Source organism: Podarcis filfolensis (genome assembly GCF_964270895.1).
Source record: "Podarcis filfolensis genome assembly, chromosome: Z".
NCBI lineage: Eukaryota > Metazoa > Chordata > Lepidosauria > Squamata > Lacertidae > Podarcis > Podarcis filfolensis.
The window spans coordinates 26,891,766-26,919,131 of record NC_139617.1 but is presented as its reverse complement, the minus strand read 5'-3'; the positions used below and the strand labels follow the sequence as shown (position 1 = coordinate 26,919,131).

General features: G+C 47.6%; 1 protein-coding gene across 1 annotated transcript; it reads right to left on the bottom strand.

Moving 5' to 3' along the window:
- Positions 1 to 3,948: 3,948 nt before the first annotated feature.
- On the bottom strand, positions 3,949 to 5,428 carry LOC310754707 (uncharacterized protein; the record flags this gene model as incomplete). The annotated part of the gene is made up of 2 exons (XM_083596784.1): positions 5,055 to 5,428; positions 3,949 to 4,361 (listed from the first exon to the last, which is right to left on the bottom strand). Exons 1-2 carry the CDS (start codon positions 5,389 to 5,391, stop codon positions 3,949 to 3,951), a joined length of 750 nt encoding a protein of 249 aa, XP_083452910.1. The 5' UTR covers positions 5,392 to 5,428.
- Between the last annotated feature and the right edge of the window lie 21,938 nt (positions 5,429 to 27,366).

Sequence of the window (27,366 nt, the reverse complement as noted above, 5' to 3'; positions counted from 1 at the left end):
GTATGTATGTATGTATGTATGTATGTATGTATGTATGTATGTATGTATTTATTTATTTAAATATACAGCTATTCAGCCAAAGATCACAAGGCAGTTCACAACATAAAAATACAAAATGAGAACACAAAATACTGAAAAACCCCACAAACCAATAACCCTTGTCCCACACGGTTTAAAAGGACATAGATTGTTTTATTAGCCAACGGCCTGGTTATACAGAAATGTTTTTTCCTGGCACCTAAATATATATATTGAACACTCCAGAGGAGCCTCTCTGGGCAGAGCATCACACAAATGGGTAGACACTACAGAAAGGGCCAGTTCTTGTATTGTCAACCTCCTGTCCTCCAGTGAAGCAGCAACAGGAATAAAGGCTTCAGATGATGATTGCAGGGGGGTCCAGGTTGATTCCTATGATTCTATGTGCTTCTTCGGTTATTTGGAATAAACACCATTAAAATCTGAGCAAAATGAATAATATTGGGCTGTAACCACATACAGCCAGGATACCAATTACAGAACTGCTTCTGAGTAAAGATATCATACTATTAAAGAACTACCGTATTTTTCGCCCTATAGGACGCACCGTCCCATAAGGCGCACCTAGTTTTCTGGGGGGGAAATAAAGGGAAAAATTTTTATTTCCCCCCAAGACGCGGGGCTGGGGCGGGGGAAGCCCGAGCTTCCCCGACCCCAGCCCCCAGAACAGGCAACTCTCCGCAAGCTGTGGGAGCCCAGCGCCGGCTCCCACTGCTTGCCAAGAGCTGCGTGAAGCCAGGGCGCGCTGAGCTCAGCACGCCCAGCCTTCGGCATGCAAGCAACTCTCCGCAAGTCGCGGGAGCCCACCGCAGGGCTCCCGTGCCTTGCGGAGAACTGCGCGAAGCCTGGAGAGTGAGAGGGGTCGGTGCGCACCGACCCCTCTCGCTCTCCAGGCTTCAGCGAAAGCCTGCATTCGCCCCATAGGACGCACACACATTTCCCCTTCATTTTTGGGAGGGGGAAAAGTGTGTCCTATGGGGCGAAAAATACGGTATATGCCTTCCCACAAGTATACATTCTAAGTATATTTTGTAGTGGAAAGTCCCCTCTTTTCAGTGGAGTTCACACCCACGAAGGTGAGTTCAGAGATCTTGCTGGAACCCGGAACCTGCTACCACTTCTCCCACCACCTGAACCCATGCGCCTCCCCCCCCCGAGCTCAAATGAAAGAGCAGCAGCAGAGCAGGCAGCTGCAGAGACCAAAAACTAGTTCTAAGAGGACTTGAACTTCACATGGTGGCTGCACTAATCATTACTCGGAACATGTAATGCTGTAATTTTGTTTTAAAAAATCTTTTTCATAAGCACATCAGAATAAAATAAAACACACTGAATAATTAAATACTAAATTTAATTAGTCCTAAGAATCCTAGGATGGATGATATCTGTTATGGGGACGGCTAGTTAATATGTGTAACAAGCGGCCATTGTGCACATTCACCACACCTCATGGAGAATGTGCACCCAATGCATCCATGAAGAGGGAATTGTGCCTATTTCCTAGTCAGCATGCATAATGTCCCAAGAGGTTTCAGGGAATGTGCATATCTGGCCTGTATTTGGTAGATTTTCCACGCAATGCGCACACTCTCTGGTCACAGCCTCCAAGACATATGCCCTTTTTCTATCTGAACCCCCTTGGCTGCTTCTGGACCACTGCCTCTTCTTACGCAGCCCACAACCTTCCCTTCCAGTAATCAGATGAGCAGTGGGGTCAGTCAGAATCAGAGGTGATGGGGGAGGGGAGCTGAAGAAGGGCTCCCCAGCAGGGGAAAGGGGGCTGCGAAGGAAAAGGTGTGATGTCCATCTGATCCATGCCACGGCCATTTTGGGCCCAGTCCACCACTGGCAAGTGGTCTGACCCCTGCCTTTCCCCCCAGCTGGCATGAAATGCTCTCAGTTCCACTAAAAAAAGGGGCAGGCCACATTGCTGCTTCTTTTACAGTTCTTCAGAATTGTACGCAAGCTATACCTCTATAATGCTTTGCCCATCCTTACTTCCCTGGTTTGAAGTTGTTTGATGTTAGAAATGCCATCATATTGATGGAAGGATGCATTCACTTCTCTGACATCACTCCAGAGGCTAAGCATGTGGCCTGCGTCACTTCTCCACACTGCAATCCAAAGGGAGCTTCAGAGCTTGAGGAAATGGCAGGGCCACCACTGGATTTGTAGTCCTGCTGCTCATGCCAGCAGAAAAAGCAGCAGACGGGAAGCGAGGAGGGGCCAGAGGGGCAAATTGCTTCATGGGTGAAGCCATCATATGATGGTATCTGGCCTGACTTGGGCTCCAGACTGGCAGAGCAATTTGGATATGCTGCTCTGTCATGATGCTCCCCTGGCTGAGGTTTGGAATGCCCCCGTGCTGTGCTTGCGCCCTGCCAACACACAGTGCTATGGACTTGAATAAAGTGTGGCAGTGAGAAGAGGAGTGGGCTGGATTCTCTTGGAGTAATCTCTCAGCAGAGGGTAGAATCAGAGATGCTTCACGCTTTTCTTTCCCCACTTCTTCCTCCCTCCCCCGATCCTCTTCTCCCCTGCTGGCTGGTTGAATCTTCCCTCCCCATGATTCCCATGATGACTGAAGCTTTTTTTGGGGGGGGGGTACTTCCATCAGAATTGTGGAAGAGGGAGGGGAGGTTTAAAACATTCTGTTCCCTGAAAAGTGGGGTGAACTGCCTATCAGTATCCTAAGGCCCCACCTCATGGAGGGCAAGGAGGGAGCAGAGAGAGAGAAACAGGAACATTAAGGGCGAGAGCACCCAAGACCCTCCCACCAGTTCCACCAGTTCCACAATCTGGCTCAGCATGTTTTTACATGAGTAGAATGTGTCCTTTTATTTAAAATGCATCTCTGAGTTATTTGTGGGGCCTGCCTGGTGTTTTTATGTGAGTAGAAGGTGTGCTTTTATTTAAAATGCACCTCTGGGTTATTTGTGAAGGGCAAGAAGCAGTGGCGTAGCATGGGTAGTCAGCACCCGGGGCAAGGCAAGTAATTTGCGCCCCCTAACCCGTGGATTTGCCCTAACCCCCAGATGTTGCGCCCAGTGCGGCCGGCCCCCCTGCACCCCCACGCTGGTTTAGGGTCCTTAATCAAGTATAGGGTAGTGGTGAGAGTGTTGGGCTAGGGATGGGGAGAGCAAATCCCTCCTTGGGCCACATCTGGACATTTACTGTCTCGCCTACTCGCTCCTTGGAGGAAGGGTAAAATATAAACATAATAGAAAGCAAATAGAATTGCATCTTCAAGAGCTAATCAAGGCTAGAGATCTAATGGAGGCAGTTAAACTGCTGCGCCACATCATATCAAATCCCAGCTGCAATAGAATTTAGTCAGAAGATGGAAAATTAGAATTGAAGAGACCAGGTTGCAAAAAAACATTTTTATTGATGATTTGGTAGACACATTGACAAATGATACAAACATGATTCTATGCATTCAAGAAGCAAATGATTCAGGACCCGTCCGGGCTTTCCTGATTTGCCTCTGCAGGAGTCATACACAGAAATGGTTATACAATGAAAGATTAAGGAAACCTCAGAGACTATCATAAGGCAAAAGAAAAAAAATACCCTCCCATAAGACATACCCCCGGCTTGTGCCAATATAGAGCAGGTAATAAGCCTCCAATAGGAAAAGTCAAACACAGTGATGCAACATGCTGAGCCACAACAAGCTTTTCAGTGCACATTCAATGCATACTTTAAGCACATGACATAATGATAAAAACACTTTATTACAACAAAGCAGTGACTGATAGTATTGAATAATAGTAGGTGACATTCTAGTTAATAGATTGCAAGACATCCTCCTCATAGGATCAGCTAATTTCCCTGATTCTAAAAAGCATGCTGTGGGTGATCAGCTTTAGCAGGGGAGCCTAACCCCTTAAATTAGAGGAGGGTCTCCTACTTCTTCTCTGACCTAGCCGGGGTTTTTTTGCCGCCCTGGTTTGGCTGTGAGGCAGAAGGGGGGCCAATTCGGAGTGGGACAAATCCTGTTGGATACCACATGATGGTCACATTCTCAGAGCCCCTAGCTTGGGGCTGCACACTCGGTGGGCTGCCAGATGCAGCAGCAGGAGCGCCACGGACACTCTGAAGACCCTCTCCACCAGCAGACGACGGTGCAGCCAATGTGCCGGAGCGATCGGAGGGGTCATGGGATCTCTCAGAAGGGGTGACCTCTAGCTCGATCCCTTCCTGTGCTTCGCGGGTGGATCTCTTTCTACGCCAGAATATCTTGTAGGTACGGTAAACGGCCAAGTAGAATATCACGCTAGCAGCAACTCCTCCGGTAAACAAAGTCACCCTCTCCCACTCTGAAACAGAAGAAAGACTGTGATTAGTGCTTGTTCTGCTACCCATTTGCTCGAGAGTTCGGCTCAACGGGACAAACTGGACTCCCCAGGAATGGAGCAGGGGATTTTGAATTCCAAAATTAGGAGGAGCGCGGATATGGCTAGCATCCTAAGGTAAAGTATCTCAAACTGAAGCTATTCTTCAGGAGTCAATACGCCAATAAATAAAGTCCACCGCATACTGAGTACAGGAACTTCCTTCCCCTCCTTCTTTAGGTACCAAGATAAATATCCTAATATTCTCAAGGAAAGGAAAGTGTTTCATAGTAACCGAAGTCTTATACACTCATCTGAGAAGACTCCCTGGGACAAACGTTCCTATACGGGAGCAGCCTAGAAAGCAGGACACTCCGGACTTTTTCGGGAAAGTTGCCCACTCCCCACCCCGTGTACAAATCTTGCCAAACTCTTTCGGAGCTACTTGCATGCCTGTCAGCAAGCTAGTCCGACGGCGGCAACCCAGAGTCTTCTGCGCATCACCGCAAGTTCAAGAGCGGGACGGACAGAAATAGAAGGAAATGGGAACCAGCTGGGGAGCGGGGAACCTACGTCTAAAAGAGAGGGGACGGCAGGTTCGCATGCAGAATTAGGGGCAGCGCGCAGGTAGTGTTCACCCAAGGTACTAAGAGATAGAAAGGGAGGTGGTCGCCTTACGGGTCACTGGAGGCGAAGTAGGGCACTGCTGTGGTCCGCCGTCGGTGGGGCGCGCTGGGGAGCCCTTGGCGAGCTCTTCGAAGGAGCAATTGCGCATCGGATCGCAGGTCCCGCAGCAGAACTTGACTTCGGCGCCGTCGGGTTGCCCCGCGCACTGGAAAGCTTCCACCTGCGGCGGCTTGGACCCGTACAGCCACTGAGCGCACATCGATCCATTGGTCTCGTTCAGCATCAAGGGGTATTCGGTGGGAGCAGGGGCCGTGCTCTGGGTCTCGCCACAAGGCAGAAGGCGCAGCAGCAGCAGCAGCAGAAGAGCGAAGAGCAGAGAACACTTCATGGCGGCACAACTGTCAGCTGGGCTCACCTCGAAGAACTGACCGACTCTCTCCAGCAAGCGAACGAAGTCTGCCTGGCTAGTCTAACCCGCCCCCCACACGGACAGGTCCGTCCCACTCAAGCGCAGCCAGTCAGAGACAATGTCCCGTTATCAAACATCCTCTCTTAAAGGCTGCATAGGCGCTGTATCCGCTGGGGCGGCCCCGATTCTGGCTGCACGAGCGCTCCGAGCAGAAAGCCAGCTTACACTGGAAGCCAGACCCTTGGTCCATCTCCCTAGGTGTCCTCTCCGCTATACGGCAACTCTTCTCTGGGCTTTCAAAGAGGGGCGGTGGGTGGAACATTCCCGACCCTGCCCGGGAATTGAACCAGGGACCTTGCGCCTTCGATGCAGGTGCTCTAGTATGGAGAGCTGGTGGGGTTTAGAGGCATCGAAACGCTCCCTTCCCGTGGCAAGTGGGCTCCAGAAGCTCCAGAAGCGGACTGAAATTTGTCTCCTTCCCGGTTCGGGGGGGGGGGGGGGCTATCCCCAGGAGTCTACCCAAGCTTACTCAGGAGTAACAGAACAAACTTAGTTGGTCTCTAAGGCGCTATTAGCCAAAATCCATGTTTGAGTTACATACAAACGGAGCTTGAAGATATATACTCGCAAGAAAAGCTCCGTCTAGACGCATCACTCTTTAGAAAAACAGCTGGGTCTGCCGCTCCAAGCCTGGACCACTCATGAGTCTCCGTTGTTCAGAGGCGCTTCTTAAGGGGCAGTGTGGTGCAGTGGTCAGAATGCTGTCCCATAACCTTGAGGCAGTCAGTTTCTCTCAATTTAACCTACCTAGCGCAAAGTCAGAAGCTATGTGTTTCAACACCCCTCCTCACACCCAAAAAGAACTCACTAATGTCACCAAGATAAAACTTTGCCACACCAAGTTCAGATACCTAGGGGTACAAATAACCAGAAACCTCAATAAATTATACCTGCACAACTACAAGCCCCTGTGGCAACAAATAAACAGAGACCTAAAGAGGTGGAATAACATGAATTTCACTCTCTCAGGCAAAATAGCCATGATCAAAATGATCACCCTCCCAAAACTAACCTACCTATTCCAAACCCTCCCAATCTGGATTCCCTCAACCCAACTCCGCAGATGGCAGAGAAAACTACACTCTTTTATCTTCTCACAGAAAAAACCAAGAATAAGCCCCAAATACCTGCACCTCCCCACCTCAGAGGGAGGATGGGGAATCCCCAACATAGAAGCATATTACAGTGCCAACCAAATACGCCATATAATCCAGTACATACTAGAAGATGAGACAAAACAATGGATACACCTAGAGAGGGACACAATTGAAAATACCTGCACTACAGCATACCCACTCCTCCCAAACAAACTAAGGAAAATTCCCACAACACTTAACAGGTACACACAGACCATACTCAAAGCATGGAAAACAGAAATAGGCAAACTATCCCCAACCCCATCCTCACTAACTCCTCTGGCACACCACCCATTATTCCATCACACAGCACAAAACCTCCAGATAAAAACCTGGCAAACCAAAGGCTTATATTGTCTAACAGACTTCTATAAAATAACAAACCTTTGTCAACACAAGAAATACAAGGCAGACTAGAAGACACCCAAATGTCCTGGTTAACACATCACCAATTACATGCCCTCTTAAACAATCCAGCAGTAAAATCAGCAGCAACTCAGCCACTGACAACCTTCGAAAACCTCCTCCTAACAATAAAGGGACACGGTAAAGGGATGGGATCCACAGTATAAAAAATAGTACTCCAAAATCCCACAAACTCCCTAGACACAATCAAAAAACAATGGGAGGATGACATAGGCTATGAGATTAACCCCACTCAATGGACCAGAATGTGGTCTAAACCCCACTTTAAATCCATATCAACAAAAAGAAAAGAAGTCACTTTGAAAATCACCTACAGGTTGTACCTAACACCAAGAAAACCAGTGCTAATATGCCCAGGAATTTCACCAAAATGCTGGAGAGAGTGCACCTGCACAGGCACATACCTCCACATGTGGGTACTGGGTAGGTAAAGGTAAAGGGACCCCTGACCATTAGGTCCAGTCATGGCCGACTCTGGGGTTGTGGTGCTCATCTCGCTTTATTGGCCAAGGGAGCCGGCGTACAGCTTCCGGGTCATGTGGCCAGCATGACTAAGCCGCTTCTGGCAAACCAGAGCAGTGCACGGAAACGCCATTTACCTTCCCACTGGAGCGGTACCTATTTATCTACTTGCACTTTGACGTGCTTTCAAACTGCTAGGTTGGCAGGAGCAGGGACCAAGCAACGGGAGCTCACCCCGTTGTGGGGATTTGAACCGCCGACCTTCTGATCGGCAAGTCCTAGGCTCTGTGGTTTAACCCACAGTGCCACCCGTAGCACCATTCAAATAAATGGCAATTATAAACAGAGGTTGGGTGCCCAATTGTGAGAGGTTATTCAGCTGTGATTCCTGCATTGCAGGGGGTTGGATGAAATAACCATTGGGCTTTTCTTCCAACTCTACAGTTCTATCTATGACAGTTCTCATCTATGCTGCCGTTTCCTGGATGGCCCCCTCCCTCATTAGGCCATGTTGCTTTCTGGTGGGGAGCACATTACTGCCACTTTCTGCAGCCCTTGCCTCCCACTTGAAAGGAAGCTAAAGTGTGGGGCTCTGCATTTGATCACTATCAATCTTGGTTAGCCGCACTGTCTCTTAATCTCAGGATCATGGGTTCCAGGGGCATAGGAAGAGGGGGCAATGGGGGCGGCCTGTCCTGGGTGTCATCCCTGAGGGTGTGTGTGACAACCCCCTCCCCCAGACGGATTGCTGTGCTGCCCCCCTGGGCACCGATCGCCATGCCGGTCGCCCCCCTGGACACCAATCGCTGCGCCGGTCGCCCCCCTGGACACCAATCGCTGCACCGGTCGCCCCCCTGGGCACCAATCGCTGTGCTGATCGTCCCCAATGGGCGCTGATCACTGCCCCTATTGCCTTCCTGGGTGCCAATCACCACGCTGATCACCCCCCCCGGCAACTTGCCCCGCCCCCCAGCTGCACAGCATGTGTGCCGCTCTGGGTGCCAGAGAAGCTAGCTCTGCCACTGATGGGTTCAAGCCCCATGTTGGGCAAAAAAATTCCTACATTGTAGGGGGTTGGACTAGATGGCCATTGGGTTCCCTTCTGTCTCTATGATTCTATGCCATTTCTGTTGAAAGTTTAGGTGAAACTCAACTTGCAGTAAGGGGTTTACATTGGGTTATAATAGACCTCCAGGTTCCTAGGCTATTCCTGCACCTTTGACCTGTATGCTGATTTATTTGTCCTTTGAAGTTTAGCTGGACACAGTCTTAACTTGCAACCCACTTACAACTTTCTCCCTTTTGCACTTCAGGATAAGAGTTCATCTTGGTTCTGTTGTCTGAGAACAAGCATGGTTGGCTTGGTTTTCTCTAGACCAATTGAGATGGGGGTTGTATGCAGAAGAAGCACCTCTAACTAATGGTGTATGTAAGACTGATGTTTCAGAACCCCAGAGTGAATGTGTGGCCCAATCCCTCCAGAAGGGTGACACAAATGTAGAACTTTGGCACAGAAAACTTGGCCACTGAGACATCAAAGCTATTATGGCTATACAGTACTGCACAAGGAGCTTGAAAGAAGAGTAAAGCTAACTCGGGATGCTTCCATCACCAAAAAGTGTGTGAACTACATTACTGTACTGGGAAATGGTAAAACCTTCTTTTCCTCCATGGACAGAGCAAAGTACCAGAGTACTTGATGTTGTTCATACACTAATATATGTTTTCCACTGAATGTTCCCTCACAATAGAAAATTAAGCACCATCTAACCCATCTAACCCATCTGTGGGTTAAACCACAGAGCCTAGGACTTGCCAATCAGAAGGTCGGCGGTTCGAATCCCCACGACGGGGTGAGCTCCCATTGCTCGGTCCTTGCTCCTGCCAACCTAGCAGTTCAAAAGCACGTCAAAGTGCAAGTAGAGAAATAGGTACCGCTCCGGCAGGAAGGTAAACGGCATTTCCGTGCGCTGCTCTGGTTTGCCAGAAGCGGCTTAGTCATGCTGGCCACATGACCCGGAAGCTGTATGCTGGCTCCCTCGGCCAATAAAGCGAGATGAGTGCCGCAACCCCAGAGTCGGCCACGACTGGACCTAATGGTCAGGGGTCCCTTTACCTAATTTTCTTAGATGCTTTCTCAAGATAAAATGTTGCATATATTCTTAAGGAGAGATGTGAAACCATGGAGGTGTTGAGAAAATACCTCACCATGGTGAACAACAAGTTCCAGAGGAAACCCAACATTTCCATGAGCAATGGATGGTGGTGAGTACACTTCAAACCACATGAGAAACCTCTCAGAAGAGGAAGGCATTACACAGCTGAGGAGTGCACTCTACACCCTGCAACAGAACTCAGTTGCAGATAGAATTTTTTTCTCTCAGATGCATGGTAAGTGATACAAATCTCCCCAAACACATGTGGGGAGACACAGTATCCACTGCAGTGTACCTCCAAAACGTACTGCCTACTAAGGGAGCTACACACTTGTGGGATGTAACCCGCTGGTGCAGTTAAGTACAACATTACCTGTTTTGCTAGAGTGGACATGCATGGGAGGTTGGTCCAGCCAGTTGAACTTCCTGTTACACCTGGCTGGAGCATCCTTCTTTTGCATGTGACTAAGCAGGTGGGACCTTTCCAGACCTGGTAAAAGGCCAAGTCATGTAGCCACCTTCCTTCTTCCCCTATTTCTTTTTTGTCCTGCCTGCTTCTTGCTTCACCTGGACTATACTGCTGGCTCTCAGCCAGCAGTCCCTGGGTTATCTCCCATATGGGAGATATTTGTAACCTCAAGCCTTAAGCCTGCCTTCAGGAATCACACTGTGCTGATCGTGAATAAACTTCTTTTTGTTACTTATGAATAAGACTGTTGTGTCTTTATTCTTTTAGGAGGGATTCAAGGGATCTTAACCAGGAATAATAGAACTTAAGAGATTCTAACGGGTCTGCAACCAGTTTCCTGCTGTGTAATAGGGGAATGCACTCTGCTATATGAAGAAACTTGCTAGCGTGAGTTAGGAAGGATAATATTAATAAATATATCCTCTCCTGCTACCCACAACATTCCCATAACACTCAGCTTTTGAACTTTGGCATGCAAGAACATATGTGACCCCCCCCCAATAGGCAAAAACCAGACTCCTACCACTAGGAATCGTGGTAGGATATGCTTCTGGAGGCAAAGGATACAGAATTTTAGACTTAAAGATGGGAGAGATCAGTGTAAGTAAGACATGTAGTTCATTTTGATGAATGGTGCAAAGCTGATAAGAGAGGAACTGCAATAGATCTTTCTGAGCAACCAGAGGAAGAATCCCAAGCTCTCGGGTGCTTCCCAAAACAGGTATACTGTACAGTAGTAACTCGGTTTAAGAACAGTCTGGTTTAAGAGTGATTTGGTTTACAAACTCCGCAACACCGGAAATAGTGTCCCGGTTTGAGACCTTTACCTTGGTCTAAAAACAGAATCTGAACTGTGGAAGGACGCTGGTGGCGGGAGGCCTCATTAGGGAAAGCACGTCTTGGTCTAAGAATGGTTTTGGTTTAAGAACGGACTTCTGGAACGGATTAAGTTCATAAACCGAGATACCACTGTATGTCAGTCCAGATCTGTTTCCTATTGTCACAGCATCCAGATGGAGCCATGAAGAGGAAGTAGAAGCAGAGGGTCAGGCTCCTAGCTGCTTCCTCCTCCTCCTTCTCCTCCTCCTCCTCCTCTTCCTCTTCTCCTGTGATCACTCGTAGCCGAGTAAGATTGTCTTCCATAAACACGGTTTTAACAATGAGTCCGTAAGTGACTGTGGAGGCCAATTCTGGATCCACATGTCCTTCCACAGTGGGGGCATTGGTTTCTGGGTGAGAGTTGATGATGGTGTGGATTTGCCAAGTGTGCCTTCCTCTTAGCATGATTCTCCCTTGTGTCCTGCGTTTGAGTGTCTTCAAAGCCCATGACACCTTTGGTAAAGGCTGTTCTCCAATTGGAGCACTCGCAGGCAAGTGTTTCCCAATTGTTGGTGTTTATACTACATTTTTTAAGATTGGCCTTGAGACAGTCTTTAAACCTCTTTTGGTGATCTTTGCTTCTTCCAGTACACTGGTATTAGTTTGCCTGTCTTCCCAAGTGATGAGTAAAAATTTTTGGAGACACTGTTGATGGAATCTTTCGAGGAGCTGGAGATGGCGTTTATAAGTGGTCCATGTTTCACAAGCATACAATAAGTTTGGTAGTACAGTACAATAGCTTTGTAAACAAGCATTTTGGTTCCCCTGAGAATGTCCCGGTCCTCAAACACTCTGCACTTCAATTGGGAGAAAGCTGCATGTGCAGAGCTCAGGCGATGCTGGATTTTGGCATCAATGTTGGCCCTTGTGAAAAGATAACTGCCCGAGTAGGAGAAGTGATCAACATTTTCCAATGTTAAACCATTGAGTAAGATTTGTGGCACTGCAGAGGAGTTATTTTGTACTTTTTGGTGCAGCACTTTGGTTTTTCGGATGTAGAGCGATAGGTCAAGCTTTTCGTAAGCTTCTGCAAAGATATTTGGGATGGTTTGGAGGTCATCCTCTGAGCATGCACACACTACGTTGTCATCAGCATACTTAAGCTCTATGGCAGAAGTTAAGGTAACCTTACTCTTTGCTTTCTGCCTGCTCAGATTAAAGAGCTTTCCATCTGTTTGATATATGATTTCTACTCCAGTGGGGAGTTTCCCTTCGACAAAGTGTAGGATCATGGCAATGAAAATAATGAATAGAGTATTGGTGATAACACAACCCTGTTTAACATCTGATCCCACCGTGAATGTTTCACTTTGAGAGCCATTGTTATCTGTGCTTGTTGCTATCATATTATCATGGAGGAGCTGAATGATGTTCACAAATTTATCTGGGCAGCCACCAAGATTCTCCTAGACCGCAAGATCTGCACAATCCCTAGAGCATTCTACCTGGGAAGAGAGAGAGCAGATGCCAGCCACCGAAGCTTAGCCATCAAAGGATGCTGAGCAGGAAGAAATAGATGCAGTGCACCAGAGAAAAATCTGGATCCTTACTGACTGACTTCCTGGAAAGAGGGTGATAAGCAGAAAATGGGTTTTTCAAGTAAAACAAGGTGTAGAAGGGAAGTTCAACGCTTCAAAGCAAGTGTTGTCACGAATGGCTATTTGCAAAAGCATAGAGAAGACTGTGAGGAAACCTTTGCTCCTGTAGTCAGATACACAACTATCAGAACACTTTAAGCACAGCAATTTCAAAGCAAATGGAAGTGAGGCACATTGACATTAAGACCGCATTTTTGCATGAGGAGATCTAAGAGGAGGAGATCTACATGGAACAGCCCAAGAGTTTTGTTAAACCCAGTGATGCCTGTTTAGTATGTAAGCTTCAGAAGGGGCTATATGGACTGAAACAGGCTTTTAGGACATGGAATGATCACAGCAGAGAGACCTGTGTAGACAAAGATGGGAAGGCTTGTTATTGTTTAATATGGAGGAATGATTCTTGAAGTCATTGCAGACAATGTTGCTATGTTCAGAGGAAAAACTATTGCTGACGTGCATTAATAATCATAATTAGAGAACCCCTTTTGGCCTTTTGGTGTAGAAAGGAAAATGAATTAATCTGTTTGGTTTTGAAAATAGGGAAAATATTGCCTAACAGAAAGTAGATCAGTTGAGTGTTATTCTAGGGTGAATATTTTGAATATTTTTTGTATGTAAGTTACATACAAAGAATCAGCAATCCTTTTAATTTTTTTCCTCTTCTCTTATTTACTTTTCCTTCCATTTTCCTTTTGTTCTTCCTTTTGTATTGTCTTTTCTCTTTCTCCCTTTGTTTTTGTTTAGATCAGGTTGTTTTATTTTATTGCAACATGAAAAAGCTTCAATTAAAGCTTGTTTTTAAAAAGAACTTGGAAAGGTCTCCTAATATCTAGGGAACCAAATTGAAAGGGAGAAAGACGGATCATTCCTTCTAAGCCAGCAGCAGAAGGTCGCTTGACAGTCTTAAACCATCCTCTTGCCAGACTTATGGCTACTGATTTTCTAATCTTAAGAATCAAGTTGAATGTGAACTATTTATTGCCTGTCAACAACCAGTACAGGTCAGCAAGAGGGAAATCTCTGTACTTGATAAGTCCACTCACCTGCAGAACACAGGAGAGCTGGGCATTGGGGAGTTAATCCCAGCTGGGGTGTGAGTTTCAGCTCTGTGCCAGCTTTCTCAATTAGTCAATGGCAGATTGGCTCAGAGAGCTGAGCACACTGTGTGGAGAGGGGCTGATGGAGCAATCAGGCTTCCCTCAGGTTCGCTCCCTGGGGATTTAAATTGCTCACAACAGCCCCCTGCACCCAGCTCTCCTTATTGCATCAATCCACCCACCGACTCCATCAGCTTTGCATTTCACTTATTGATTGGCCTTGCTATAGTAGTAGTGGTCGCTGTATTCGGGGTCAGGTAGGAATTTACCTAGCAGGCGAATTGGCTATGGCCTGAGGGTTTTGCCTACCTCATAGCAATCATCACAACTTAGGTGGTTTAGGCATTGGGTAAGTCCTTAGCCTTGGATGGGCGGGGAGGTGGGTACTTCAAGACTACAAGACCAGATATCATAGATGCAGTGGGAATCCTTAGAAGGAAAATGAATGCTCCCACTGAAAAGGACTGGACAGGTGTCAAACAAGTTGCCAGATCTCTGAAAGAACTATGAAGTGTAAGCTTAAGTTGCCAGCAGACAGCAATCCTGCACTGATGATGTTTTCTGGGCTGAAGACTATAAGTCAACAGTGGTTATGTTTTTAGGTATGGAAATGGTCCCATTTACTGGGGCAGTTATCAACAAAATTGTGTAGCTCTTTCTTCCACAGAATCTGAATATGTAGCAGCTATAGGAGCATGCAGAGAGCTTGCCTGTAATGATCAACTGACTGAGGACTTTGTGTTGGTTTGAGAGAAGCCATTTTAACTGACGGAAGACATCTAGAGCTGTTTGAAGTGAACACACAGTGAGAAGTTCCACTCAATAACCAAATGTATCAAAATAAAGTACCACTTGGTACATGAGGCGATCCAGAATAGACTTGTTGAGTTGACCTATTGGCATACCAAGAAAATGACTGCTTATATTCTCATGAAACCTCTACCAAGAGACAGTTTCTAGAACCTTTGAGTTAAGATGGGACTCTGGGTAGTTTAATAAAATTGGGCATGTCCGGCAGAATTCGAGACCAGGGAGAAGAAAGGATGGAAGAAGACTGGAGGAAATTTAAGATTTATTTACAAAAATATTGTAATTTGGCTGAGTGCTGAATTGGATGCCAGTGCAGACAATTGTCTACCATTAAATTAGATTTAAGGTTGAATTATATGTCAAACCAAATTAAGATTACTAATTAAGATGAATTAAATGATAATTTGTTTGAAACTAATTTAATAATGATGTAAGTGTATGCGGGAGGTGTGGGGGAGTCCCATGTAACAATTGAGAGATGTTAAATGGACAATGATAAGTGCTTATCTAATATATGCTCTATTTGAAAACTTTAATAAATATATTATAAAAAAAAAAAAATAATAAAATTGGGCATGCAATGTAATGTTTTCCTGAGAAGGGTTTTGTGGGAGAATTTGCGGCCAAATCACAAATGCATGATTGCTAGATAGTTGCAAACAGAGGACTCTATGATGTCACATCCTATAAACTTTTGTGGCGGGAAAGGGAAATTTAATCTCTGCTTCTTCCTATCACCACACTCTTTTTCCTACCTGTGATGGGGAAAACATATCTTTGCTCTCCCCCAAAGACCAATCTTCATTTTGAACTGGACTATGGGTGTGTGTATTTTTTTAAATTATATTTTTATTGGTTTACAAATACAAAAAACAAAATTGTACATTTCAGCTTCTTAATTACATCTTAATTCCATTTTTTACTTCCCTCAATTTGTCTGAGCTTCCTTCATTTTATCACTTTTAACACATTCCTACCCCTTGTTATTAAAACTATTAGATTCAATTCATTATTTTTACTTATTGTTACATTTTCACATCACAGAGCTTCTTTAAAACTTACGAATGTAATCTGGTTATCACTTAGTTTTTGCAAATATTGAATAAACTTCTCCCAATCTTCTGTAAATCTTTGATCTCGTCGATTCTGGATCCTTCCTGTCATTCTGTCCAATTCCGCATAGTCCATCATTTTAGTTCTCCATCCTTCTATCGTAGGCAGCTCCTCTTGCTTCCATTTCTGAGCCATCAATATTCTTGCTGCTGTCACTGCATATAAAAACAACTTCTTCTCTTTCTTATTTATCTCATTCCCTGTAATGCCTAGTAAAAATGCTTCTGGTTTCTTAGTAAATGTATATTTCAACATTTTCTTCAATTCATTATAAATCATTTCCCAGAAGCATTTTACCTTCTTACACTCCCACCACATATGAAAGAAAGTACCTTCCTTTTCTTTACATTTCCAACATTTGTTACTTGTCTTATACATTTTTGCTAACTTTATGGGGGTTATATACCATCGATACATCATTTTCATAACATTTTCTTTTAAAGCAGTACATGCAGTGAATCTTAAACCATCTTTCCAGAGTCTTTCCCAATCCTCCATTTGTATGTTATGTCCTATATCTTTGGCCCAATCAATCATTACTGATTTTACCTCCTCATCCTTCGTATACCATTCCAGCAATATTTTATACATTTTTGCTAAGATCTTATAATCATTGTTTAATATGTCTGTCTGAAAATTGGATTCTTTATCAGCAAAACCCCTTTGGTTTAAATCTTTTCTAAACATCTCATTAACTTGAAAGTAATGCAGCCAATCATTCACATAATTCTTAACTTCTTCAAATGGTCTCATTTTCCATTTTCCTTCACTTTTACATATTAATTTCTCATATGTTACCCAACCCCCTGTCATATTGACTTTCTTCACACTCATCGCTTCCAGCGGTGATAACCAATATGGGGTTTTTTGTTCCAACAGATTTTTATATCTTTCCCATACTTCAATCAAGGACCCTCTTATAATATGATTTTCAAATCCTTTATAGACTATGGGTGTGTGTAAAGGACGCGGGTGGCTCTTTGGGTTAAACCGCAGAGCCTAGGATTAGAAGGTCGGCGGTTCGAATCCCTGCGACGGGGTGAGCTCCCGTTCCTCGGTCCCAGTTCCTGCCAACCTAGCAGTTTGAAAGCATGCCAGTGCAAGTAGATAAATAGGTACCGCTCCGGCGGGAAGGTAAATGGCGTTTCCGTGTGTTGCTCTGGTTCGCCAGAAGCGGCTTAGTCATGCTGGCCACACGACCCATGTTATGTACTGAGTTGAATAGGATCCAAACTGCAGCAGTCTGATTGGTCCTAGAACAATAGGATCCAAAAGGTAGCAGTCTGATTGGTCCTAGAACAATGCAGCAGTATGACTGGTTGGCAGAAACCACCCAATCATGCTCCAGATAGAAGTGAATCCACAACATGATTGGCTTACAGTAGAATTCCGGAATTAGCCAATCATGTGCAGCCCATTGTGTAAATAATGTATATAAGCAGATACTTTGAGGGGACATTCATTCCTCCTCACCACTATGAGCTGAATAAAGAGCATGAAATCACTTTGCGACTCTGAGTATATTTCACTGGCGACGAAGGTGGGATCCCGCTGAGCTGACTGCCACACACAGCACCGCAGCACCGCCACCTGCCGCACCGCTGCCTCGCACCGTGTATCCAGGCTTCAGCTCCGGGACACAAGGAACTCAGAATGGCAACCGACAGCAGCTTCTCGCCGTTCAACCCAGCATCTGGAGACTGGGAAGCGTACGCCTCCCGTTTCACCTTCCTCCTAGAAGCCAAAGGGGTCACCGAGGAAGAAGACGCCAAGAAGAGGGCAATATTCTTCAGCGTCTGCGGAGAGGAGACATTTGAAATCGCCCGGGCTCTCCTTGCGCCTGAAGACGTTGCTACTGTTCCATATAAAACAATAATGGAACAGCTGAAGGGGCACTTTTCGCCACAGCCCTCAGTGGTGGCTCGTCGAAATGCCTTCTACGCAAAGCGGCAAGCCCCTGGGGAAACCATAACTGGGTTTGTGACCTCTCTCCGCCAAGCCGCCCGGTTCTGCAACTTCTCAGAATTGAAGAACATGCTTCGTGACCGCCTCGTCGGTGGCCTGAAGGATGAGAAGCTGCAACGACGCCTCTACGCTAAGAAGAACCTAATGTTCCAGGTCGCTCTGGAGGAGGCCCTGGCAACGGAAGCTGCTGAGAGGTTGACGCAAGAGGCACGGCCGAGCCAGCCGTCCCAACCGAGGGTCCACCACGAAGACCTCACCGACGACTCAGGATCCAACCGGGAGGAGGTGCACCGAGGACAGCAGCGCACTCAAGCAGCCCACATACCACAGCTGCCTCGACGAGAAGGAGGGAACTGCACAAGCTGTGGAGAAAGTCACGAGAGGAGGACCTGCCGTTTCCGCAACGCAGAGTGCAGGCAGTGCAGAAAATTGGGACACATCGCCCGGGTGTGTCGGGCTCGGCTCACCCGACGCCAGGCATCAGATGACCAATCCAAGAGCCCCAGGTCCCGGGGCCCAACGCACCAAGGCAACTCGACGGAGCTCACGGACTTCCAGGTATACCAGTTGCCCCACCCCAACGTAGAGAAAATTTATGTAGAGGGGGCCCCATGCCGCATGGAGCTTGACACGGGTTCAACTCTATCCATAATCTCGGCAAGGACCTGAAGGAAACTGTGTCCTACTGGGGGTCCCAAGCTCAGGCCGGCCCCATTCACCCTCCGGGACTTCCAGAAACGTAAGGTCCCCACAATGGGGGTGGGGACCTTCAGGGTGCAATACTGAGGGCGGACGCGGCAACTGGACTTGCTTGTGGTCAAGGGCCCCTACATTAGCTTACTGGGATTGGCATGGTTTGGACCACTGGGGCTAGCTGTCACTGGGGTGAACCGCACGAGCTTACAAGTGGACGTGGACGCCATATGCAAGGAATTTCCGGGGGTTTTTGATGGGAAATTGGGACAGTATATGGCCCCCCCATTGCTCTACAGCTTGACCCCGCAGTACGACCGGTCAGGCTCAAGGCCCGCCGGGTCCCGTTCGCCCTGAAACCCCGTATAGACGAGGAATTGGACCGACTCGTGGAGCAAGGAGTGCTGGAGCCGGTGCCTAATGCCCCCTGGGAAACCCCACTCGTCACACCCGTCAAGCCTAATGGTTCGGTCCGCATCTGCGCAGACTACAAATGTACCATAAACAAGGCCCTCACGGCCCATGCATACCCAGTGCCAGTGGTCAGCCATGTCCTTGCCACCCTGGCTGGGTCAAAAATTTTTGGCAAGCTGGACTTGGCCCAAGCATATCAACAGCTGCCAGTAGATGAGGCCACAGCAGAGGCACAGACGATTGTGACGCACAGAGGAGCGTTCAGGGTAAAGCGGCTGCAATTCGGTGTCAGCGTGGCACCAGGCATATTCCAGAATCTAATGGACTCTCTACTTAAAGGGATTCCTGGTGTCACCCCCTTCTTCAATGATGTGTTGATTGCCGGGCCCACACCAGAGGAGTTTGAGGACCGCCTCCGCACTGTTCTGCACCGTTTCCAGACGGCGGGTCTCAAGGTGAAGCGGGAAAAATGTCTACTAGGAGTGCCTCAGGTGGACTTTCTGGGATTTATGGTGGACGCAAAAGGGGTCCACCCGACTGGGGACAAGGTACGGGCCATTTGTGATGCCCCAGCGCCCAAGAACAAGACTGAACTTCAGGTCTTCTTGGGACTATTGAACTTTTACCATTCCTTCCTTCCCCACAAGGCGGCGGTAGCGGAGCCCCTACACAGACTCCTGGACAAGCGGGCCCCTTGGGTGTGGGGCCAGCGCCAGGAGGCCGCATTCCAGGCAGTCAAGGACTTGCTTGTCTCAAACTCGGTCTTGGCACACTTCGACGAGAGGCTGCCGGTGGTGCTAGCATGCGACGCCTCGCCCTATGGCATTGGCGCTGTCCTGGGACACCAACTCCCAGATGGAAGAGAGGTACCGGTGGCATACTTTTCCCAGACACTCAACGCAACCGAGCGGAACTACTCGCAAATCGACAAGGAGGGTCTGGCAATCATGAAGGGAGTAAAAAAATTCCATGATTTCTTGTACGGGCGGCCCTTCACCGTGGTGACTGACCACAAGCCGTTGCTTGGCTTGTTTGCCCCCGAAAAGCAGACCCCCCAAGTGCTGTCTCCTCACGTCCTCAGGTGGTCAATTTTCCTTGCCAGCTACCAGTATGCACTGATTCACCGCCCTGGGAAGGCGATGGGCCATGCGGACGCCCTCAGCAGGCTACCACTACCGGAAACAGGCCCCGACCCAGCACCTGCACAAGAGGTTATGAGCCTGGAGCTGCTTCCCGAGCGCCCCATTCAGGCACAAGAAGTTGCACACCATTCCAAGAAAGATAGGGTCATCTCCCGGGTCCTGGACTGGGTGTGGAGGGGATGGCCCAGCAGCAGCCCCGGGCCAGAATTCGCCGGCTACACAACCCGCAAACATGAACTGTTGGCCCACAAGGGGTGCCTGTTATGGGGAAGCAGGGTTGTTGTTCCCCAGCCCCTCCGCAAAAGGGTCCTCACAGCCCTACACGAGACACACCCAGGGGTAGTAAGAATGAAGGCCCTTGCCAGGAGTTATGTGTGGTGGCCGGGGATCGACGGAGAGATAGAGGCCTGGGTCAAACACTGCCAGGCCTGCCAAGAATCCCGCCCAGATCCCCCAAGGGCCCCAGTCCAGTCCTGGGACTCCGCCCGAGCACCATGGTCACGCCTGCATGTGGACTTCGCTGGCCCCTTTCAGGGGAAAACATTCTTCATAGTGGTGGACTCCTACACCAAATGGCTGGAAGTCGCACTGGTACCGTCCACTTCTACGTCTGCAGCCATCCGGGTACTACGCAGGCTGTTTGCAACCCACGGGCTCCCTGACACTCTCGTCTCAGACAACGGGACTGCATTTACGTCAGGAGAATTCCAAACCTTCACAGCGCAGAACGCCATCCGCCACATCCGTTCGGCACCATTCCACCCTGCCACCAATGGCCAAGCAGAACGCATGGTGCGGATCACCAAGGACACCCTTCGCTGCATGATGCAAGGGGATTGGGAGTACCGCCTTGCCACATTCCTTCTAGCACAGCACAGCACCCCCAGCTCAACGACTGGCTGGAGCCCTGCTGAACTACTAATGGGTCGGCGCCTTGCAATCAGATTGGACCGCCTTCACCCCGATAGAGCTCAGGATGAGGTAGTGGTGGGGGAAGGCAGGAACCCCCGGACCTTCGAGGCCCAGGACCCAGTGTACGCAAAGAATTTTGGGGCAGGCCCTGCATGGGTACGCGCCACAGTCACCAGGGTCACTGGCCCCGTGTCGTGCGAGGTGCTAACAGATGGGGGGCAATGCTGGCACCGCCACTGCGACCAGATACGGCAATGATTCCCGGCAGAAAACCAGGAGGAGGAGGACAGGTCAGAGGAGTCCCAAGGGAACAGTGGGGCAGTGAGGCCCATAGAGCAGCAGGGGCAAGCAGGAGAGGCAGAATCAGTAAATACAGATAGGACCCGTGAGGCCGAAAGGACACCGGAACCAGAACCACGACTGAGCGAGCCGGTTGCGCCAGACCAAACAGCCCCATCACAGCCAGCATCCTTGGAACACGAGCCAGAACCTGAACCCCGGACCAGGGAACACCCAAGGCCGCAACGCACACGTAGGCCGCCGGCGTACCTTGAGGACTATGAATGCCACCTCCCGGGCAGGACTGGAACTTAGAGGGGAGGGGTGTTATGTACTGAGTTGAATAGGATCCAAACTGCAGCAGTCTGATTGGTCCTAGAACAATAGGATTCAGAATGCAGCAGTCTGATTGGTCCTAGAACAATGCAGCAGTATGACTGGTTGGCAGAAACCACCCAATCATGCTCCAGATAGAAGTGAATCCACAACCTGATTGGCTTACAGTAGAATTCCGGAATTAGCCAATCATGTGCAGCCCATTGTGTAAATAATGTATATAAGCAGATACTTTGAGGGGACATTCATTCCTCCTCACCACTATGAGCTGAATAAAGAGCATGAAATCACTTTGCGACTCTGAGTATATTTCAGCCCGGAAGCTGTACCAATGAAGCGAGATGAGCACCACAACCCCAGAGTCGGTCGTAACTGGACCTAATGGTCAGGGGTCCTTTTACCTTTACCTATGGGTATCTGTAACATTTAAAGATTATTGCCTTCCTGGTTTTCATCACTGTACAGTCATACCTCGGGTTGAATGTGCTTTGGGATGAGCGTGTTCGAGTTGTGCTCCGCGGCAACCCGGAAGTAACGGAGTGCATTGCTTCCGGGTTTCGCCGCTTGCGCATGCACAGATGCTCAAAATGACATCATGCACATGCGCAGAAGCGCCGAAACGTGACCCGCGCACGTGCAGACGCGGGTTACGTTTGCTTCTAGATGAGAACGGGGCTCTGGAACAGATCCCGTTCGCATCTAGAGGTACCACTGTATCTGTTAAATCGTGACAAGACTTTGATTAGTGAGTAAACCTTGTTTACTAAACAGCCTGAGAGTGATTTCCCTGTTAAGAGGGAAACATAAAACAGGAAAAGATAATTAAGCCCACCTAAAATAAAAGTGAAAGGGGATTTTTTTTTTTTGAGAGGCACTCCATTCTTTACAACAACCCAATGAGGACTGAGCCTATTCCATGTTTTGTGGGGAATAGAAAAACTAGGGAGAGGGTCATTGAGAGAGAGACCATAATTTTGAACAGGGAACACCCTGCATATGTAGTGACAATGGTGATATCCCTTTATTACATTAGAATGCTAGAGAGTTGAGTGTCAAATGGATGGGTGAACTGAATCCATTGGAAAGCCTTGTGTCAGAAGAGATGTGAAAGATGTGGCTTGCTTGCTAGATTATGATAGCATGGTTTTACTTGATGCGGCAGGCAAGACCCAAATGAGATGGCCAGTCATACTCCTCTGCCTTTAGCTAATCCTGTGATTCACAAATTTTAAGCTAACTAATTAACTAACAACACCAGGTGAAGATACGTATCATCACCTAGCAATGTCTAGATATTGCACTCCTCTTAAAAGCATAAGAAGGAGAGCACAGCCCACTTGATCAGCAGAAACCCTAGTCTACTGCATTTGCCAAGTGAGTGCAGGTATCATTATTTAACTTATCAATTTATTTAAAGAGTTTATATATCTATTTTTATCACCAAGTGTCCTCAAATAGGTTTACATAAGAAGAAAAATAACTTGATCTAAGTGTGCAATAACAGAGTGCGGAGAAGTTGTGCCATTTATTCAGTAGACCTTCATCCAAGGATGATTAGCCTGTGTTGTTGAACTCCAACTCCTATTATCCCCAGACAGCATTATCAGTGGTCAGGGCTTATGGGAGCTGTAGTCCAGTGACAAGAGGAAGGCCCGTTCTCCACTTCTGATCTCTGAAATCCACAAGGTTGCTACTTTTTCCTTCTGTTCCAAAGGAGCTGCAGTGCTGTAAGCAGAATAATGCTGACCACCCATGCCAGCTTGGGAAATATTATTATTATTATTATTATTATTATTATTATTATTATTATTATTATTAAATATGAATTTCTTAGTATTTACCCAGAGTATTCCAAAGCAATTTAAAGCCAGACAGACATCCCTACCAAAGAGACATCAAAACCAATAGGAAAAAGAAATACGTTAAAGCCTGAGGGGGCAGGCTTTATGTTGGGAAGGTAGGCAGGGAGCAGCTTCCCCCCTGCCCCCCCGGCCTATGCCCATACATAAAACATGCTGCCCATTTCTAAAAGGCTACAGATTATTGAAGTCCAAAGGCCTGGTTATGAGGGGATGTTTTTGCTGGGGGCCTAGAGATAGAGATAGAGATGATAGAGATAGAGAGATAGAGAGATAGAGAGATAGAGATAGAGATAGAGATAGAGATAGAGATGATAGAGATAGAGATGATAGAGATAGAGATAAATTATGGTGCCAGGCAAGCCTCCCTCGGGATAGCATTCCAGAAGCAGGGAGCCGCTGCAAAAAAGGCCCTTTCTCATGTTGCCATGGTGATTGAGGCACCTCACAGGCACTGATGGCTTGCCTTTGGCAGGGCATCAAGGGTGACCTATATGAGACTCTTCCAGTGAGAAGCAGAAGGTTAGGATGCAAGTCCCAACATAGATCTTTAAATATGGGCCACTGAATGATTCCAAAAACTGGGAAGCCTTTGCAGATGGCTCTTTCTCTTCTGAACAGTTCTCTGCCAACAAAAACAAAAAAAAGAGGCTGAATTGGAGAATTATCTCACCTCTGGCCCAGGTTTGTGGAGGTATGCCAGCTCCAGATTGTTTCAACTAGTTCAGAAGCAAGCACATAACTGTTAACAGCCAACATACGCTTACTCTGAAGATAAGATATACTGAGTAATGAAGCACTTGGCTAAAAGAATCACATTTGTATCTGACTTTGTGGGAAGTGGTAGCCTTATTATGAGAACCTCACCAGGGCCCCCAGCCACCTTAACCTAACCATACCTTTTGAGATTATTCCAGAGTAAACATGCATGCGCATTGTAGGGGATTGGGCTAGATGAACCTTGGGGTCCCTTCCAACTCTATAATCCTATGATTCTAGTTATTTATATTATTTATTAGACTTGTATTCAGTTATTCATTCAATGATCAAAAGGCAGTTCACAACATAAAAATACAAAATGAGAACACGAAATACTGAAAAAAACACAAGCCAATAACCCTTGTCCCAAACACACAGTTTAAAAGGCCATAGAATGTTTTATTAGCCAGAGGCCTGGCCCTAGAGAAATGTTTTTTCCTGGCACCTAAAGATACGTATGGAAGGCCCCAGGGGAGCCTCCCTGGGGAGAGCATCCCACAAATGGACAGCCATGCAGAAAAAGGCCACCCTCCAGACCTCTTGTGAAGGAGGCACACAAAGAAGGGCCTCAGATAATCACAGGGTCCCGGCTGATTCATATGATTCCAGGGGCAAAGCTGCATGCTCCGCTACTGGGGGCGGAGAGCAGGCGGGGGCGCGGCGTGCATCATGGGGGCGTGGCACACTGCCCGCAGGGGCGTGGCACACATTCTGGGGGTGTGGCGTGCCGCCTGTGGGGGCGTAGCGCCCGGCACACGTGGGGGTTTACAACACATGTCGGGGGGCGCTGCAATGGCACCCTACCAGAATAGTGGTGCCGGGGGCAGTGCATTGCCTCCGCACCCCTGTTCCTCCACCAGTGTATGATTCTATGTGCTTCTTTCACTTCCTTGGAAATAAACACCATTAAAATCATTGAGCAGAAATGGATACCACTGGGCTGTAACCATATACAACTAGGAGGCCCATTTCAGAACTGCTTCTGAGTAATAATATCATATTATTAAAGGACTATCTGCCTTTGCACAAGTGTGCATTCTAAGTATATTTTGCAGTGGGAAGTCCCCTCTTTTCAGGGGAGTTCACACCCAGGCAGGTGAGTTCAGAGATCTTGCTGGAACCCGGAACCTGCTACCACTTCTCCCACCCCCTGAACCCAGAAGCTGATGCTGCAGCCATGCAGCCCCACCCTTAGTGGGACAGTGAAGAGCCAGTGGCCGGGTGAGATGGCACTCTTCCATTTTGCCTCTGGCAAGGGAGCAGGAGGGCCTGTCCCTGGTAAGAATGGCCTATGAAGTGGAGTGAGGAGGCTAAGAGGAGGTCTCACATTAGGCTTGCCAAAGGTGGTGTACTGGAAGGCAGGGGGTCAGGAGTGCACTAGAGGATGTTCCCACTCGAGGGTTTAATGTTGCAATGGGTCCCTGGCATGTCAAAAAAGGTCATTGGCGTTAGACTTTCTTAACTTATTGTTTTTCCTCTTGAAAAAGGTAGATCTGTACTAAAGTGTGGGAAGGGATATAGGCTGGCATTTTGATAACAGGAATTTATTTTTGTAGGCTTGCAAAAGCTTTCCTGAATGAGTGGTGCTGAACCCACAAGCAGCATAATGTGATAATATCCACTTCTTACTCTGAGTTGAGATGCTTGGGGTGAATGCAAACCATGGGCTCTCTGTCCCATTGAGATCGTGATCAAGATTGAGCTAGAGACTTTGGATATAATATCCAACTTTCATCCTGGGAAAAGTTATGGAAAGTGGAAATAAAATTTACTGCCTGCTGTTCGCTGAAAGAAAATTATATGAAAATGATGCACCATTGGTATCTAACCCCGAATAAAATTGCTAAAATGTACAAAACAAGTTCTAAACTGTGTTGGAAATGTAAAGAGAAAGAGAATACTTTTTACCATATGTGGTGGACATGTACATTGGTAAAGGCTTTCTGGGAAATGATATATAATGAACTTAAGAAAATGTTTAAAAATACATTTGTTAAAAAACCAGAAGCCTTTTTACTAGGCATTATAGGTGAAGAGGCTATGCATGTGGCCTTTGTAACTTCTCTACTCTGCAATCCAAAGGGAGCTTCAGAGCTTGAGGAAATGGCAGGGCCACCACTGGATTTGTAGTCCTGCTGCTCATGCCAGCAGGAACAGCAGCAGAAGGGGAGGGGCAAGAGGGGCAAATTGCTTCATGGGTGAAGCCATCATATGATGGTATCTGGCCTGGCTTGGGCTCCAGACTGGCAGAGCAATTTGGATATGCTGCTCTGTCATGATGCTCCCCTGGCTGAGGTTTGGAATGCCCCCATGCTGTGCTTGCGCCCTGCCAACACACAGTGCTATGGACTTGAATAAAGTGTGGCAGTGAGAAGAGGAGTGGGCTGGATTCTCTTGGAGTAATCTCTCGGCAAAGGGTAGAATCAGAGATGCTTCACGCTTTTCTTCCCCTCCTCCTCCCCCCATCTCTTTTTCCTTGCTGAGTGATGCTACCTCAGCTGGTTGAATCTTCCCTCCCCATGATTCCTATGATGACTGAAGCTTTTTTTTGGGGGGGGGTACTTCCATCAGAATTGTGGAAGAGGGAGGGGAGATTTAAAACATTCTGTTCCCTGAAAAGTGGGGTGAACTGCCTATCAGTATCCTAAGGCCCCACCTCATGGAGGGCAAGGAGGGAGCAGAGAGAGAGAAACAGGAACATTAAGGGCGAGAGCACCCAAGACCCTCCCACCAGTTCCACCAGTTCCACAATCTGGCTCAGCATGTTTTTACATGAGTAGAATGTGTCCTTTTATTTAAAATGCATCTCTGAGTTATTTGTGGGGCCTGCCTGGTGTTTTTATGTGAGTAGAAGGTGTGCTTTTATTTAAAATGCACCTCTGGGTTATTTGTGAAGGGCACGAAGGGAGCAGAGAGAGAGAGCACCCAAAACCCTTCCACCAGTTCCACAAGCCAGCCTACAATCTCTGCCTGAGACAATCACCAGGGTGACCTGTGACTATTTAGGGCTGTCTTTCTCAACCTGTGGGTCCCCAGATGATGTTGAACTACAACTCCCATCATCCCTAGCTAGCAAGGCCAGAGCTCAGGGATGATGGGAGTTGTAGTCCAACAACACCTGGGGACCCACAGGTTGAGAACCGCTGGTTTAGGGTCCTTAATCAAGTATAGGGTAGTGGTGAGAGTGTTGGGCTAGGGATGGGGAGAGAAGGGTTCAAATCCCTCCTTCTCCATGGCACTCCTTGGGCAAGAACAGGACACTCACAGTCTCGCCATCCAACCTACAAGGCTCCTTGGAGTAAAGGTAAAAGATAAGCATAATAGAAAGCAAATAGAATTGCATCTTTCGGAGCTAATCAAGGCTAGAGATCTAATGAAGGCAGTTATAC